Below are 18,497 nucleotides of genomic sequence, written 5' to 3' on the forward strand. Positions count from 1 at the left end.
CTTGAAGGAAGTTAGGGGATTGTAAAGGGTGGTGAAGAGGGAGAGCACTCCAGACATGAGAAAAAGACATTGCAAGGGGATGGAGATGGGAGATGAATCTTAGTTGCAAAGCTTTCATATTTATATGGTACATCAAGCAGTTGAACATAGCAGAAATGTAGACTGAGATTTGGGAGAAGATTAAATAATATGTAAAAGATGGGAAAGGAGGGGATGCTGGGGTGAGGCAGCTAAATGACTCAGTGGATTGAGTGCCAGGCCCAAAGACATGAGGTCCTGGGTTCAAATCTTAGAAAATTCCTAGCTGTGTGAGCCTGGGCGAGTCACTTAACTTCCATTGCCCAGCCCCTACCACTCTTTTGCCTTGGAACCATTACAGAGTATTAATTCTAAGATGGTAGGTAAGGATTAAGAAAAAAAAGAATAGAAAGATGGGAAGGGGCAAGGTTGTAAAGAGCTTTAAATGTCAAAAGAGTTTATATTTGATCCTATAGTTAATGGGGTACCACTGGAGTTTATTGAGGGTGGAGGTGGGTGATATAGTCAGACCTGTACTTTAGGAAAATTACTCTGGCTGATGGGTGGAGAATGAATTGAAGTCAGGAGAGACTTGAGGCAGGGAGGTCAATTAGGAGGCCACTGTAATATTCCAGTCTATTGTGATGACAGCTTGGAGTAGGGTGGTGACTATAGGAAGGAGAGGAGAGACTTGGACATTTTTCCAGACATCAGGGAATCAGGAAATGAGGAGAAACTGAAATATATTTTGCATGATTTCATATGTCATATATTGGGTATTATATTTCTTGCCTTCTCAATTGATAGAGGAGATATGGAGGGAGGAAGAAAATTGGGAATAGAAAATAGAAAAATAAAACCAGAAATTGGTGAAGATGGGGAAGAGGTTTGATAGTAGGATTAATTTGCTGGAGAAGGTAGGAGGGAATGAGATCAAGGATGCAAACAGAGGAGTTGGCCTTGACAACTTCATAGGCTAGAATGAAGGAAGAGTTAGTGAAGGGTGATATCAAAAGAATTTGTGATAAAGAGAAGGAGAAAGGGGGGAGCTCTTGGTGAATGGCCTCACATTTTTCTGTGAAGTATGAGGAGGAAGTCCTCAACTGAGAGGCTAGAGAAAGGAGGTACCATGTGAAGCTTGAGGAGAGAAAGGAAGGTTTGGAAAGGCTACTTGGATAGAGAACTGATTAAGGAGCAGAAGGATTGCTTTGCTGCAGGAAAGGCCCATATAAGGTAAGATAACAAATTTGTAGTGGGCCCCAGTCAGCAAGGTTTTGTGATTTCCTCCTACTTTGTTCAATTGTACTTGAGTAGGAGTGAAATAAGTGGCATCAATGCCTGAGGGCCCTTCTAATGCTGAGATTCTGGGATTTTATACAGTTCATAATCACCCTGAGCTTCATCCATAAAATTGGAATAATAATACTTATACTATCTAAATAATAGGTAGTATTTACAGAGCACTTCACAGATATTTCATCTTATCCTCACAACATCCCTGGAAGGTAGCTGTTATTATTATCCCCAGACTAGGAAACTGAGGCAGACAGAGATTTGTCAGTGTCACATCGCTAGGAAGTGTCCAAGGCAGGATTTGAGCTTGGGCCTTTCTGACTCCAGGTCTGCCTGCTATAGCAACTTAGTCATTTATCTTATAGGGTGGTTGTGAGAATCAAATGAGATCTAAGAAGTACTTAGCAAAACTTGATGCACCATATAAATACCAATTATTATTATTATTATTATCTCCCACTCACAAGCAAGCCAGGCCTCTAACAGGACTGAGAAGTCAACCCTATGGTAGTCCCTGAACTCTCAGCATTACCCTGAGGCAGGGTAGCTTGGGTCAGCATAAACCAACTCCAATCACTGGAATCACACTTTATGGTTAAGGAAATGGAAAAAAAGAGGCAAGGAGAAGCAGGAAGAGAGAAGAAAGGGACAGAAGAGGCAAGGAAAAGAGGGAGCCAGGAAAGGAAAGAACAGAAGATGAAGGAGGGAAGAAGAGGGAAGGCAAGAGGAAGGCTTGGTAGTTAGGATTGACCTGGAAAGAACCAGTTGAGGGAAGGAAGCCTTCAGTCCTCCATTGCTATGAGGGCCCAGACTGCCTTCGTCCTTTCTAGATATTTCTAATCTGAGGGCCATGAAGTCCTAGGATAGAGAAGAAAAGGTTTCAGGACACCAAGAATAGCTGTGGAATAAGAAGATGGAACCATGAGGGACTGTTTTGAAGGAGATCCCATTTCCAAGGACCTGGAAAGCAACATAAGAGAAAAGGAACTTGGGGGGTGGGGAAGAGCAGGGAATTCCTAGAGTATGTTCAGCACTACAGGGTGTCCAGGCCATATTCCTGCAATCTCCCTAACTTTCTGAGTGAAGTCTAGCTCAGAGAAGGCACTCTCTCCAGGATAGATCAGACCCCAAATAACTGCCCACAGGGAATGTGTCCTTAGCTTCATGCTGACCAATTTCATGAAGGTTAAGAAAGGACTGAATGAACAAGTGAGGCAAACTTTTATCAGAACCAACTAAGGGTGGTTTGGTGATTCACCCCAAACCAAGGTCAGTAATCTTTACCTGCCTCCCCATTCCTGTAAAGTGGGGACTGTTGGCTGTTTACTGGTCTTTGAAGCTGAAACCTGTGGGTTGTGGGTTGATTGCTAGTTCTGACTGACAATCATTACAAAGCAGCATCTCAAAGCAAGTGGAAGAGAGCTCCTCTGAGCCCTGAGGCCTGGGTGGGTAGCTAAGGATAAAAGGAGTAATTCTCCCTTCCTCAACCAGGGGGATAAGTTGGGATCCATAGCTGTGATGCCCAATCACAGAACTGTCCCCATTCAGAGAGCCCTTGGCAATATGGCAAAGTGTGCCTCTCCACCATCATCTTCCAACACCTGTTCGACCTCAGAGCAGCTGATGAACTCATTAAAACTGGCATAAATGGCTAAAAATAGTTCAGCCTGTTGTCTTCCCAGGAGCTAGAAAAGACTTTAGAGAATATCCAGTGCTTCTAGTCAAATAGTCTCATTTCATAGGTATTTTAACAAGATGTTTGTCTGGTCTCCTCATTTTATAGAGAAGAAAACTGAAGCCCAGAAAAAAATTAAGTGATTTGTTCATGGCTACATGGGAAGTAAAGTGGGGATTCCTGGTCTTGCAACTCTAGGTACAGCACCCTTGCCTTTATACTCTGCTGCCCCCATCAAAACAAGAAATGGAACAAGAGGAGATTTTGGTGGAGGAGAGTCCCATTTATATAGCAACTACTATCTGGCAGGCACTGTTATCATCCCCATTTTACAGTTGAGGAAACTGAGATTAACAAAGGTTAAGTGACTTGCCCAGGGTCACAAGCTAGATTGAGCTCAGTGTTTCCTGACTCTAGGCAACATAAAGAGAGCTTCTTGACCTCTAAAATCCCACCCAAAGGTGGCTGACTATTTTCCATAGGAGTAGGCTAATGTTGGAATTTCCTCTCAGGAGTGCTTAGAATCAAATTCAGACTCACAAAGCCTTGGAAGAGCAACTCAGAAATGTTGGTATCCGATGGTATCAAGTGGTTTTAGAAAACCTCAAATTAACATTCTCTAAGTTTTATTGTATTTTTATTTTATTTTGTTAAACATTTTCCAATTCTATTTTAATCTGGTTTGAGCTGCCCTGGAGAATTTTGCTGGTGACTTCAAATTTCAAACTTCTGAGTCTAACCCTCTTATTTTACAGATGGAAAAAGTGATGGCCAGAAAGGGTTAGTGACTTGCCCAAGAGAATACAAATAGTGAATGGCAGAGGCAAGCTGATCCATCAATTTATACTTGGGTTGTGCCTAAAGTGTTTTTCAGTTGAGCCTCAAGACATGTTGGAGAGAGGTTAGGAATTATTGGTTCCATTTTACAGATAAAGTAACTAAAACCCACAGAGGGGTAGCAACTTGCTCAAAGCCACACAGCTAGTTAATGGCAGAGGCTGGGCTACAACCCAGGACTCATGACCCTAAGTTTAGTATTCTTGTCATTAAACTTCTCTGAATTAGTTCAATAATTCAATTCAACAAACATATATTAAGCTCCTACTCTACGAAAAGCATTGTACTTATGCTCTGGGGATACAAAGGAAAAAAAGGAAACAGTACCTCTTGCCCTTGGAGAGTTTATATTTTGCTCAGTCTAAAGCAAGTTCTTTGACCTATTCTCTTTCCATTATAGCACAGAGCATGAACAAGATTCTCTGAAACATTATTGATTCAAGGTACAAGGAGACAGTGATTGCAAAGAGACAGAAAGGGGAAGTATTCTGTGCAAATATAGGGGTGCGCTGCATCTAGCTCATACTGGTTCCTGAGAGCCAGCTGTTAAATTTTCAGTCTGAGCCTTTTACAACTCAAAAGTTAGCAAATGTTACAAATAAGGCTTGATTTATTGTTTTATTGATAGCCTAGAAGTAAGAAAGTGATGGAGAAAATGTGAAGAATGTGGATTTAACCTAAAAGTGTGACCCACATACAAGCTGGATTTCCCTCTTTCCCCTTCTCCTGTGAATGATGTCATCACTGGCTCATTTCCTATTCTTTTGGTCATTACTCAGGCAACCACTTGGACTTCTTTAAAGAAATTACATTACATTTCACTGAATTTGTTCTAGTACTGCCAAATTAGGATTACTTCCAAATTCACGTGCTTTTAGGGGAGGGACATTTTTGGGGCCACAGACTTCTTCCTTATGAGGCTCTCGAACTGGGAGTTTACTCCAAGGCTCTGCCCTAGACTTTCACTCACTCTGCTTCTGTCCTGGACTCTCTCTGTCTTTCCATTTCTTTCTCTGTCTGTCTGTCTGTCTCTTTCTCTCTCCCACCTGGTGATCTCATTGGTTCCTTTGAGTTCAATTACCAACTTTATCCAAATGACTGACTCTCTCTCCCTCCCTCTCCTTCTCTCTCTGTATCTGTCTGCCTGCCTGTCTCTCTGTGTCTGTCAGTCAGTCTGTCTGTCTGTCTGTCTGTGTCCCTCTCTCCCTCTCCATCTCTCTTCCTCTCTCTCCACACATATATATACACATATACATATACACACATATATGTATGTATATATATATATGCCTAGTTTTTCTCCTGAGTGCCATTCCTCCATCATCAACTGCCTATTATATATTTCAAGATGGATGTCCTGTAGGAATCTCAAATTTAATATATCCAAAACAGAACTCATTATTTATACTTCACTTTCTCCCCTGCCAAAAAAAAACAAAACACAACAAACAAAAAACCTTTCTCTCTTCCAACTCCTTATTTCTGTACAGAACACCCAGACTGGTAGCCTCTGTGCCAGAGTTGGTGAATCTTTTAGAGATCACATGCCCAAATTGCACCTTCAAGCCACTTGTGTGACCCCCACCTCCCACCCCACCCCAATACCCCAGATATCAGATGGAGGAAGGGCTCTTTTGGGGCTACTGGGCAAAAGGGTGGAACATGTGAAAAACGTCCTCAAGTGAGGTAGAGAAGGGGACCTGCATGTGGGGGCACACATGCCATATCTTCACCAACATAGCTGCCACCCTAGATTCACAACCTATAACCCACAAACTCTGGCAATAGTCAAATCTTGTCATTTCTACCTCATAGTATCTCTCTTGCACCTGGCTCTTTCTACCCATACCACCCTAGTTCATGCCCTTATCCCCTCCTGCCTGGACTATTGCTATTACCTCATAATTAGCCTCCCTGCCATAGATTTTCCCAGGTCAAATCATCCTCCACAAAGTCACCAAAGTGACTATAGAACACAGGTCCAACCACATCATCTCCCCATTCAGTAAACTCTTAGGGAATGTCTACTAGTTTTATTTTATTTTTTAAAAAATCCTTATCTTCTGCCTTAGAATAGATACTAAGTATTGGTTCCAAGGCAGAAGAGCAGTAAGGGCTAGGCAATGTGGGGTAAGTGACTTGCCCAGGATCACAGAGCTAGGAAGTGGTTGAGGTCACATTGGAACCCAGGACCTCCCATCTCCAGGTCTGATGCTTTAGCCACTGAGCCACCCAACTGCCTGCCTATTACCTTTAAGGTCAAATATAACTCCCCTTTATTTGGCACTTAAAGCTCTTGACAACCTGGCCCCATCCTTCCTTTACAACCTTATTATCCATTATTCTCCTTAGGTACTCACTCTGTGGTTCAACAGTTCTGGCCTTCTTGCTATTTCTGACATGACATACTCTATCTGCCATCACCTGACTTTGCACAGGTTGTCCACTTGTCTGGAATACTCTCCTTCCTCACTTCTACCTCTTGGGACTCTGGTTTCCTTCAGGCTTCAATTCATGTACCACATTCTGCTCGAACCCTTTCTGGTCTTCCTGGCTGCCAGGGCCCTTCCTCCTCAAGGTTCCCTTGTACCTGCTAGGTAGGCCTTTTGTCTATCTGCATGTGGTCTCTGGTATGTCCCTATATTGTCTCCTCACTTGGAATGTAAAGTACGGCGGAGCAGAAAGGGTTCCCTTTGGTCTCTGTCTTTATTGTCAGCCCCTGGGCATGTCTGGGCCCCTATTCTGTTTTGACCCGAAGTTTCTAACTGCTTTCCCTGACCCAGGTCAACTCCTGGGAATTCCTGCTCTGACCAGCAGTTTCTAACTGCCCCCAAGAAGATTTCTGCATACCCCAGCAGTTTCTAACCCTCCCTGCAGAGATGATTGCAAGGATGCTGCTGCAACATTGCCATCTTGCAGTTTGGATATTCTGTGTATCCAGGCTATTTGCCCTCCTTCTTTTTCCCATGACTATACCCTAAAAGAATCCCCTTCCTCCCCTCTCTCCCTGCACATCTCCGGCAGAGTAAAGCAGCATATTGTTGAATTGTAATTCCTCCACCCTGAATGAGGAGGCAGTTAGGTGACACAGTGGATAGAGTGCTGGACTTGGAGTCAGGAAGGTCTGAGTTCAAATCCAGCCTCATACACTTCCTAGCTATGTGTCCTGGGCAAGTAATTTACTCTAGTTTGTTTCAGTTTCTTTATCTGTCAAATGAGCCAGAGAAGGAAATGGCAAACCAGACGGGTATGTCTGCCAAGAGAACCCCACATGGGGTCCAAACACTTAGTAATTGTGTGACCCTGGGCAAGTCACTTAACCCTGTTGACTTCAATTTCCTCACTGGTAAAATGGAGTTGGAGAAGGAAATAGCAAACCAGTCCAGTATCTCTTCCAAGAAAACCCCAAAATGGGGTCTGGAAGGGTAGGACAACTCTGAATAACAACAATAACTGAAAAAATGCCTCACTATTTACCCATAATCTAGTTGGTCTGACAGCATCTCTAGCACCTAGTACCTTTTTTTTCCAGATCTTTGAAGATTTTCATTGTTGTTTAGTCATTTTTCTTTTTAATTTCTTTTTTAATTTAGAAATATTTTTCCATGTTTATATGATTCATTTTCTTTCCCTCCCCTCTCCCAGAGCTGACAAGCAATTCCAATGGGTTGTACAAACGTTATCACTTGACACCTATTTCCATATTATTCATTTTTGCTATAGAGCAATTTTTTAAAACCTAAACCCCAAATCACAAACCCATACATACATGTGATAAGGAGCACCCAGTACCTTGCTGGACACAGACAGTCACTTAAATATTTGTTGTTTGAGTTAGAATTGAAGGATGAGAGGGCAGCTAGGTCGCTGAGTTGATTGAGAGCCAGGCCTAGAGATGGGAGGTCCTAGGTTCAAATCTGACCTCAGACGCTTTCCAACTGTGTGACCCTGGGCAAGTCACTTAACCCCCATTACCTAGCCCTTACCACTCTTCTGCCTTGGAGCCAGTACACAGTATTGACTCCAAGACGGGAGGTAAGGGTTTAAAAAAAAAGAGAGAGAGATTGAAGGATGATAGACTATAAGATCCCAGAGGACAGATACCATTTCAGTTTTTTTATCTTTTGATTCCCCATTTCTCTCATCTCATAGATTGGTGGCTCAAATTGTTGAATTGAATTGAGTTGAGCTCTTCATAAACTGCCCCATTCCTACCTTTCCTGCCTTCCTACACCTTATTCTCTTCTAGCACTACATAGACTCTCTCTCATCATTCCATGCTTGTGTCCCCTCCACTGATTCTCAATTTCCCCAATTCCCTTCAAGTCTCAGCTCAAATCTCTCCTATTCCAGAAGACTTCTCCAGGCCCTCCAGCTGCTATAAGTCTTCTTCTCTGAGAACCTTTCATCTCTTCTGTATAAATATTGTTGTTTCCAAGACACACATACACATATTTATCTTGTATGTATCTATATCTATATACTTTGTTGTATAAATGTTCTCTCCCATTAGTATGTAATCTCCTTGAGGGCAGGGACTGTATTTCTGTCCTTTGTATAACCAGCTTTTAGCACAGTGCCTGGCGCAGAGTAAATATTAATAAATATTTATCGATTAATTGATTTAGAATTAATAAGTATTTGATTTTAATTCACCAGGGTCCAGTGTGGCCAGAACAGAGCTCAAATTCCAGGGAATTCTTCAAACAGAATTCAGGGTTGGTTACTGAGCTTGTTTCCACTTGGCTGGGCTCTGAATGTGGAAGGAAGAGACCTTGAACCCAGGCAGAGCCTCTACTCCTCCAGTGAACCAAAGAACAGGACTGGGAGTGGGGAGCTGGGATGAGTTAGCCAGGAAAGAGAAGGTGATTCAAAGGGCAGGGAAATGAGATGAGCCAGAAGAGCTGTGAGGGGAAAAAGTGAACACTTGGAAGAGACTCAACGAGTCTTTCTGCCAAGTCAGGCCTGTGAACCTCTAACTAACTGCACTCATTCTGCACAGAGATTGTGCCCTGAGCTTCCCTGAGCAAGCTATTCTCCAGTGAGACATCAGATCATTGGTATTGCCTAAGAGGTCCAGGTCAGAAGTGTAGAACCTAAGAAGACTGGGAAAGGTAGAAAAGTTATGTACAATCAGTTTCAAGGCAAAATCTGGAGGTTTCCCAGAAAACCTGATTCAGAGGCTACCTTATACAGAATTTTTTTGGCAGGGGAGGGAGTTTGTAACAGTAGGTACTGACTATAGCAGGAGGCATCAGATTGTAGGTGACTAAAGGGTCATTCCTGCAGCCTCCCCCATCCCATGATCAGCCTCTGCTAAATCTGTTGTAAGATTAATTAAGCTGGATGCAAACAAGGTTGTGGGCTTACAGGGGATGATTCCAGGACCTCAACAAAGCAGCCACATAACATGCTCCAACAGGTCTTGTGGAACAGGAAGAAGCTCTTGCTTTGCATATTCCAAGGTGCTGGGTATAGGGTTAGGGGGCATGGGATCATCAGATTTCTTTTTTTTTTAACCCCTTACCTTCCATCTTAGAATTGATACTCCATTAAGTATCAGTTTAAGACAGAAAGGGAACAAAGGCTAGGCAACTGGGGTTGAGTAACTTGCCCAGGGACACACAGCTTGGAAGTATCTGAGGCCATATTTGAAGTAGGGATTGCCTGTCTCCAGACCTGGTTCTCAATCCACTGAGCCACCTAGCTGTCCCTATACTTCTTATTAGTAACTTACCCCTATCAATGTGCCAGTCTTCTGGTTATTTTTAGCTTTCTAATGAACAATGGGGGGAAGGGGGCAGAGGTGGGGGGAGGAGGGGGGAATTAGGGGTGGAGATGGGGGAAGGCCAATGAAAGGAATTATTTTTTCCTCTGGGCAACCTAGAACATGAGTATTTAAGGACTCAGGCCTCTACTCCTCCTTGCAATAGCCTCCTCATTGATATCCCTGTCTCCCTCCTTTCTACCCCTTGTGTGCTGCCAGTTTATCCTCCTAATCAGATCATTTTCCATAAAATAATTTTTAATGGCTCCCTACTTCCAATAGATAAAGTCCAACAAAACTAATTAGCTTGACATTCGAGGCCTTCCACAATCTCTGGCCCCAGACTTCTTTCCCAACTTTATTTCCTGATTCTACTCGGTATATCCCATGCTCTCACCAAACCAGACAACAGCTATTCACTGAATATGTTTCCTCCATTTGGAATGCTCTGTCTACCATCTCTACCTATTTGATTCCTACCCATGCTTCAAAGCCCAACATTTTTCCTAGTCATCTTCTGATCTCAACCAGCATAGCTGAAACTCTAGTTCAGGCTCTCATCACCCCTCAGATGGATTACTGAAATGGCCTCCTATTTCATCTTTCCCCACTCCAATCCATTTTCCATATGCCTTGTGTTTTTTTTCTAAAGTTTGAGTCTGTGTCACCTCCCCTAGCTCAGTACCTTCAGTATTAAGTATAAACTTCTTTTTGTCATTTGAAGCCCTTCACAACCTGATCTGAATCTAACTTGACCATCTTGTTACACATTATTCCCCTTTATATACTCTGTCATACAACTAAATAGTTCTTCTTGTCCTTCATGCCTAAGGAAAAACACAATTAAAATAAACAAATATGAGTAGCAAATTAAGTGGTTCAGAATAGAGTACTAGGCCTGGAGTCAGAAAGACTCATATTCCTGAGTTCAAATTCAGTCTCAGGTAATTATTAGCCATAATAAAGTCCCTGGGCAAATCACTTATCACTGTTTACCTCAGTTTTGCCCTCTGTTAAATGAGCAGGAGAAGAAAATGGCAAATCACTCCAGTTATTTTTGCCACACACAAAAAAAACCCCAAAACCCAAATGGAGTTATAAAGAGTCACACATGACTGAAATATCTGAACAAGGTAGTGCCAGGACCTCGAGATTTCTAAGATGCAATGGCCGAAACTGATCACATAAATGTACAAAGTTTGGTACAAACATGGTGAGCTCCCAAAAGTGGAGGCCACCCATCTGCCAAAGAAGGGGCAAACCAACAGCAGGTCGGAAAGAGTGCTGATTAGTAGTGAGATCAGGCCTGAAAACTTTTGACCTGGGTGAGATGGAGGCACTCAATCTCAAAAAAGTGCTTAGCACAGTGCCCAACACACAGGAATCATTTAATAAATAAATACTAATTGATAAATAAATTGATGGATTGATTGATTTAGAAAAAAAGGAAATTAAGGTAGGATTTTCATTAAGCAGAACCAGGTAAAGAAGAAAGAATGGATTTATACCAAAACCTTTGACCTGAGTTGAAATAAGAGACTTTTTCACTTTTAGTTGTTACTTTTACATTGAGTCTGGTATTATACATAAAGAACCATGACTCTTACTGATATCAGATTACATTCTCAATAAATTTGAATGAACTAGAATTTGACTATCAATATTTTTCATTTAACAATATATATATATATACACATGTATATGTATATATATATTTTAAACCCTTACTTTCAATCTTGGAATCAATACTGTGTATTGGTTCCAAGCCAGGAGAGCAGTAAGGCAATGGGGGTTAAGTGACATGCCCAGGGTCACACATCTAGGAAATGTCTGAGGCCAGATTTGAACCTAGGACCTCCCATCTCTGGGCCTGACTCTCAATTCACTGAGCCACCCAGTTGCCCCCAACAAAAAATATTTTTAAGAAAAGAAACTCACCTGCTGGATTTGCCACATTAATCTAATTAACTGAATAATTAATTTCTAAGAAAATGTTATTTATAAGTCTACCTTATTCCCCAGAACATATATAGGAAGTTTCTAAAAATAATGAAGCATATTTAATCATATTATTCTCAAGAACAAAAAGGCTTTTCATGCCATTTTCCAATGTTTTATTAATAAATAAAAATTTTAATTAGTTTATCTCATCTTTGTCTCATCTTAAAAATTCCAATAAAAAAAAATAAAAACATACACATAAGATCTAAAACAAGACTAGGCACACAGTTCATATTCAGTGTTTGTGGAAATGGGGAAGGGAGGAAGGGAGAAAAGAGGAAAAGAAGGGAGATTTCTTAGGACAAAGTTACTTCCTTACCTTCCTTTGCTACAAATGCAAAGCCCTCACTGTGTGTGTCCATGATGAGCACTGGCAAAACCTGACTCTCCTTCCTTTAGTACAAAAGGACCCTGACTGTAAATGCATACCTGCCCACCAATAGGAGCTCTTGTTCACTTGCTTGAGGCCTCAGCTTCTTCCAGATGTCCATAGTGAAAAGTGTGCTGCTACTGTTGAAGATAGAGGACAAGGAGGACACCAAGGCTGCCATCATAACAGCAATCATCAATCCCCGAAGTCCTGACAGTATAACAAAAAAAATCACGGTGACACGGCAGGTTCTTCACCAACCTTCCCCTTCCCACTCCCCCATTGCCCTTGCCAAACACAATGGGATCCACAAGAAATTCTGATTTTAGCCTGGAATTTCCCAACAATTTACTGTAGGACCATCAACAAGTCACTCATCTGCCCTGTACCTTCTGTCTGTTTAATAAAGAAAATGAGATAATCTCTAAGGTTCTTTCCAGCTCTGATATTGTCATTTTAGGCTTTCTTTTTCTCTGAAGTAGGTACATTAGGACTATTTTACCAAGAAAGACAACCAGAAACCTATAGAGGGTCTGAGATTTACCAAAAGTTACTTACAAATCAAGTTTAAGGCCACAGTTCAGACTTATCTCAGGCTAGACTCCTGCCTCTATTGTACTCCAGCTCTAAGTCTTAATTTTGTGTTCACTGCTTTGAAGGAAGGATAGAGATCTTCACTGAGTTTTGTAGTGCAGAGAGAGGGGGTCATGATAGTTTTTTCAAGCTTTGGCTGAGTTCTGAAATCAGTTAGGAGTTTGGAATCTTGAGGGAGAAGGCAGTCGGTTTGGGAATCTTGTGGAGAGAGGGTCAGACCAACTGAGCTGCTTCCTGGCCTATCTGAAGAATTGAAATTTTAGCCTAGCTTTGGAATATTTATTTAAGAATTGTTAGTTTAGATAAACCCTTTGTATTTCCATATCCTATCTTATTTCCTACCTTCCTTCCCTTACCTTAAATGTCTGTGGAGTTAATAAGGAGAGTAAATTAGAGAGTAGTTCAAATCTGTGAGGGGTTTAACTATAATTTGACAGTATTTTATCTAAAGAAATTGGTTAGTCATCATTTATTCCCTTTAGACATCAAGAGCACCTTGAGAGCTGAGCTAAGGCAGGCCCTTGCTCAGACTCCATCTCTGCCTCCCTTCCCCCACCTGAGGTTCCTGTAAACAACTGTTAGGGCTTCCTCAATCTACCTTCCTGACAAATCATCCTTAAGGACAAAAAACCCTTTTGTGTTTCAACAGACCTGTTAGTTACTTTGTCATTTAATTAGTAAGAAAGGGAAGAAGAGGGAAAGAACCAACATACTCTGGGCTTGAAGGGAAGCTGGGGTATCCATCTTGAAGGAAGGTGTAACTTCAAAACAAGTCCCTTCCTGTGAAATTAACTAAAGCCTGTAGTTAAGTTCAGTTCAGTCTATTTCCCTCAGTTTGTCTTTGAGTTTAAGTCCTAATCTATAAGCCCTGCTGTCTTTGCCTGTTTAGATTAATTCTCCCTCTCCCTGAAGATCTTTGTTCCCTTCAGTGTTATACTCCTGACTTCAGCCCCTATTATATCCTGAATCTCCTTATTCCAGCCTACCTGTAACCCATATTACTTACCTAGCAAGTCCCTGACAACCTCCTTTCAAAATCCCCTTTTACCACACACCTTTCCTCAAATTATCCCCATTACAGTTAGTTGAGGGCTAGGGGTTGGGGGAAAGGGGAAGGAAAGTAAGGTGGGAATTCTGTCAAAGAAATGTGAAGAAGAAAGCTTCTAAGAAAAAGAGACAATTTATATGAGATGTGAGCAAGGTTCAAAGAGAAGAGAAATACAAGAATCAGTGAAATAATAGGCCAGAGCCTATTGGAAAAGGGAGGAGGAAGAAGAAGTAAGACCAAGGCTACCAGGCAAAAGCCTGAAGGAGAGAAGACAAAAACTGATAAGGAAAGAGAGAGAGTGAAATTGAGGAAGAGTGAAGGAAAGAGAATTTCCAGTTAAGATGGCAGATGTTAAAGGTCCTCAAGGAACTCAGCTATTTCCAAACAAATATTCTAACCATGATTTATAAGGATACCAGGTGAAACAATGATCAAGAAGAACAAAGAGAAACATCAGTAAATTCTTGACTAGGAGAATATTACAAAGGAAGAGGGCAAGAAGCTTGTAGGTACTCTGAGTCTAGATAAACCTGGAGAACTAAAGGGCAGATCAATTTCTGGCACCAGTGGGCTCTTGGTCCTGGAATGTTAGCCACTTGGAGAGTGTACCACCTGAGGGTGGTAAACATCTCATGGACCTCACTCTTATCTGATCTGGACAAAGGAGAATTGAAAACACACACACACACACACACACACACACACACACACACACACACACACACACACACAAAGAATCTGATGTAAAAATGTATTAAATTCAACAGGAAATCAAGACAGGGAGAGGAGATCAGGGAAAGGAAGGTTTAAAAGGGAGAATGGAGTTGGAGACAGAATAGTCCCAAGCAAAGCAAAGTGAACTTTATTTTCAAAAGGGAGATTATATGATTTCAGAAAGAGCTAGAAAGACCTACATGAATGGATGCAATGTGTAACAAGCAGAACCAGGAGAATATTATACACAGTAACAGCAATAATGTATGATGTTCAACTATGAAAGATTTTGCTACTCTCAGTAGTACAATGATCTGGGACAATTCTGAGGGACTTATGACAAAGAATGCTATTCACCTCGGAAGAAAGAACTGTTGGAGTCAGAATTTAGATCAAAGCATTCTATTTTTAACTTTAGCTAATCTGGGTTTTTATTTTGGAGTTTTGGTTTTACATGGGAATTCTCTTATGAAAATTAACAATATGAAAATGTTTTGCATGATATGCATTACATAAATGCATGTAATATATAATATTCTATATATTATATGTAATATAACATGTAAAATATATATAACCCAGATCAAATTGTTTACTATCTCTGGAAAGGGGGAGGGAAGGGAGGAAAGGAGACAATTTGGATCATATGACTTCAGAAAACTTCTGTGGAAAATTGTTATTACATGTAATTGGTGAAATAATATATCTTTACCAAAAAAAACAAAGAGAAGATTACGAAGAGAGGGCTAAATGGAGAGAGAGTTGAGAGCCAGTGATTGTGTTCTAAGCTGAACAAAGAGAGGAAGGGTAGAGAAGTTAGATTAGACCACTTCAATTATAGATCCATTCCTTTTATTTCCCCACTTTCTTCTTACTTACAAGGAGGGAAGGGACAAGGAGAGGAAAAATTCTAAGAGGATATAATGGAAGTAATGACACAATTAATAACAATAACAATAAAGATAAGTGGAATAAATGTACCCATAAAGTGGAAGAGGGCAACAGAATGGTTTGGAAAGGAAAAGCCCACAATATGCTTTTTACAAGAAATATAAACATGAAACAAAAATTCACAAAAGGTTAAAGTAAAAGACTGAGGTAGAATTTTCTATGCTTCAGGTGATTTTTTTAAAGCAGGGGTGATAATGATCTCAGGCAAGACTAGAGTAAAAAATAGAGAGTTAAAAAAGATAAACAGGAAAACTACATTATACATAAAAACACCATAGATAATTAAATAATATCTATATTTATGTCTAAATATATTAAGATAGATGCTCCAAATAGTATAGTATCTACATACTTAAAAGAAAAGCTGATCAAATTACAAGGATAAATAAATAGCAAAACTGTTAATTTAAAAAGCTAGATTTTATTTGGTTAATATCTATTTTCAATTGAAGTGATCCTAGTGATGGTTTTAGGATAAGTCAAATTTCTGTTATTTTGAATTAAAAGCAAGGTTTTAGGTCAAATTGTCTCGATTTGCTAATTTGTTAGGCTAACATGAATGTGATAATTCATGATACTGGGAGATATTGTAATGGATTGAGTTGGATCCAAAACTGCCTTTAAATCTACAATATGTGGCAGGTGAAATAAAAATAGAAATCAATGTCATCTGGATTTCTAGAACTCAGAAGAGAAGTTTGTAATTCAAAAGCCCCACCTGAATTTAAATATTCCTTTTAATTTGCCATCTTCTCTTTCCCAGAGCAAGTCTTGGGTTGACAAAGATATAAATTTATTTGGGTGGGGGTGGGAGAGTAGTGGGAGAGAATGGAGTACCCAGTGTCTTTCCTCATGTCTGCTCTGAGGCCCTTTCCTCCCTTCCTCACAGGTATCTCAGGTGGGCCACACCCTGCCAATTTGCCAGCTTGAGGAAGGGGTTTTTAGACTGCTATAAGTCAGCAGAGTGTTTCTATCCAGCTCTTTGAAAGGAGCTAAAATTTCAAGTTGAGTATTGAAAGTGAGTTCTCTTATAGGATTATAATTTTATTGAATCAAGACTCAATGTAAATAATAATAATGATGAAGATGAATCGGGTGCTTATTGTTATTATTTCTCAAAAGAAATCTAATTATTATTTTAATGAAATGTAATTACTTTGTTAGATAATTTTATTCAGAGCTTTAAATGTGATAAAGCAATTCTGTGTAAAATTATTTGAAAATTTTATAATTTTGTTTCATATTTTAAAGTTTTAGATGTTTATGATATGATACAATTTGGCAAACTACTATAAAGATATAATGTTAAAAAGTTATTTCTCTAACTTAGACATTGTTAAACTATGAACAAAACTTTTAAAAGAAATCATATATTATATATATATACATTTGGAAAAGTTGTGGTGTTATATTCCAATTCATAGTTCTGAATTTTAATTCTAATTTTGGTTCTAAATTTTAATTTTGAATTATTAAGTTTTATATTGAAATTATTTGGCTATGGAAATCATCAATTTGTTGAAGTTATTGTATCAATAGGATATTTTTTAAAAAGAGAAAACTGAATTTATCTGTTTAAATCTCCTTGTTTACTTAAAATACATAAAATCAGTTGAAATTCTTATTCCCTTTTTTCCATTATAACTACTCCTTGTCTAGAAGACTAAGTATCAAAGGGAGGTGGTAATAAAAGATTTATTTATTTTATAGAACTATTTAATTGTGAATTTTGAAGTTGTTTTTTCTGTTAGGTTTTATAACTTTATTGGGAATGTTTGGTAAAATGTTAAAAGGAAATTTAAAAATGTTTTCTCATTGAATTATTGTCACCTAGCTAAGCATAAGTTCCATGTTTTAAATGTGAGATATTGAGTATGTTAAATTTTTTCTCTTCAATTTTAATAATGAAAAAAAATATGATAGCAAGGGGTCTAGCAGAACCAGATCTAAACTATATCAAAAAGCAGAGATCATAAAAACTGTTTGGTCCTGGTAGAAAAATAGAAAAAAATGATCAATGGTATAGATTAAGTACACAAGGCCCAGAAGCAAGGGAACCTAATATTTGTTCCTAGTGTTTGATTAACCCAAGGACACTAGCCCATAAGTTAAGGACTCATCATTCATCAAAAATTTCATGGAAAGCTGAAAATCAGTTTGGCAGAAATTAGGTTTAGATTCTATAGTATTAAACAAAATAATCTCCAAATGGATACATGACCTAAATATAAAAGACCCTATCATGAACAAATTAGAGAAGGAAAAGAGATACTCCTCACAATTAAGGATATGTAAAAAATTCTTAACCAAGTAAGGGATAAAAAGGATGACAGGGGTTTAGCTAGGTGGCTCAGGGGTTTGAGGGTCAGCCCTAGAGACAAGAGGTCCTAGGTTCAAATTTGGCTTCATTAACTTCCTAGCTGTGTGACCCTGGGCAAGTCACTTAATCCCCAATGCCAAGCCTTTACTGCTCTTCTGTCTTAGAACCAATACACAATATTGATTCTAAGATGGAAGATAAGGGTTTTTTAAAAAAAAGGATAACAAAAGGTAAAATGAACAATTTTTATTACAAAAAATGGAAAAGTTTATGCATAAACAAAACCAAGGCAGTTAGAATAAGAAGGGCAACAATTCGCTGGGGCAAATATTTATAGAAGTTTTTTTTTCTGATAAAGGTTTGATATCTATCCATCCAACAGATATTTATTAACTCTGCTAAGTGCCAGGCATTGCTCTAGGCTAGGTATTAGAATGCAAAGTAAAAACCAGAAAAGTCTGTGTTCTCAAGAAATTTACTTATATTTGATTGGTGAACACATGCATAGAGTAAATAAATATGAAATATATACAAAGCAATATTAGGGGAGGGCCCTAAAAAATGGGAAAATCAGGAAAAGTCCCACATAGAAGGTGACACAAGAACTGAGTTTTGAAGGAAGCCAAGAATTCTACAGAGAGACAGGAAGGAGTGTATTCCCAGAATGGAGGACGGCCTGTACAAAGGTAAGGTGATAAAAGGTGCATTGCCACATACAGAGAACAGCAAGTAGGTCAGTTTGCCCAGATCAGTGTCTGCCAGGGACTAAAGTGCATAGAAAGGTAGACTGTAGTGAGGTTGTTAAGGGCTTTAAATGCCAAATAAAGGAGCTTGTATTTTATCCTACGGTCAAAAGGGAGCTCTCAGAGCTTCTCTAAGCAGGATATTTGATGTGGTCGACCTATGCCT

At 39.5% G+C, this 18,497-nt stretch overlaps 1 protein-coding gene across 4 annotated transcripts in view; it reads right to left on the reverse strand.

The window, feature by feature from the left end:
- Positions 1-18,497, reverse strand: part of SLC5A10 (solute carrier family 5 member 10) — a 182,577-nt gene that overhangs the window by 22,312 nt on the left and 141,768 nt on the right. For all 4 annotated transcript variants that reach the window (XM_044661261.1, XM_044661269.1, XM_044661251.1 and 1 more), the window contains one exon: positions 12,021-12,171. In XM_044661261.1, coding sequence (XP_044517196.1) covers positions 12,021-12,171 — 151 coding nt within the window. The remainder of the gene's footprint in view (positions 1-12,020; positions 12,172-18,497) is intronic.

The sequence above is a fragment of the Gracilinanus agilis genome, chromosome 1 (genome assembly GCF_016433145.1).
Source record: "Gracilinanus agilis isolate LMUSP501 chromosome 1, AgileGrace, whole genome shotgun sequence".
Taxonomy (NCBI): Eukaryota; Metazoa; Chordata; class Mammalia; order Didelphimorphia; family Didelphidae; genus Gracilinanus; species Gracilinanus agilis.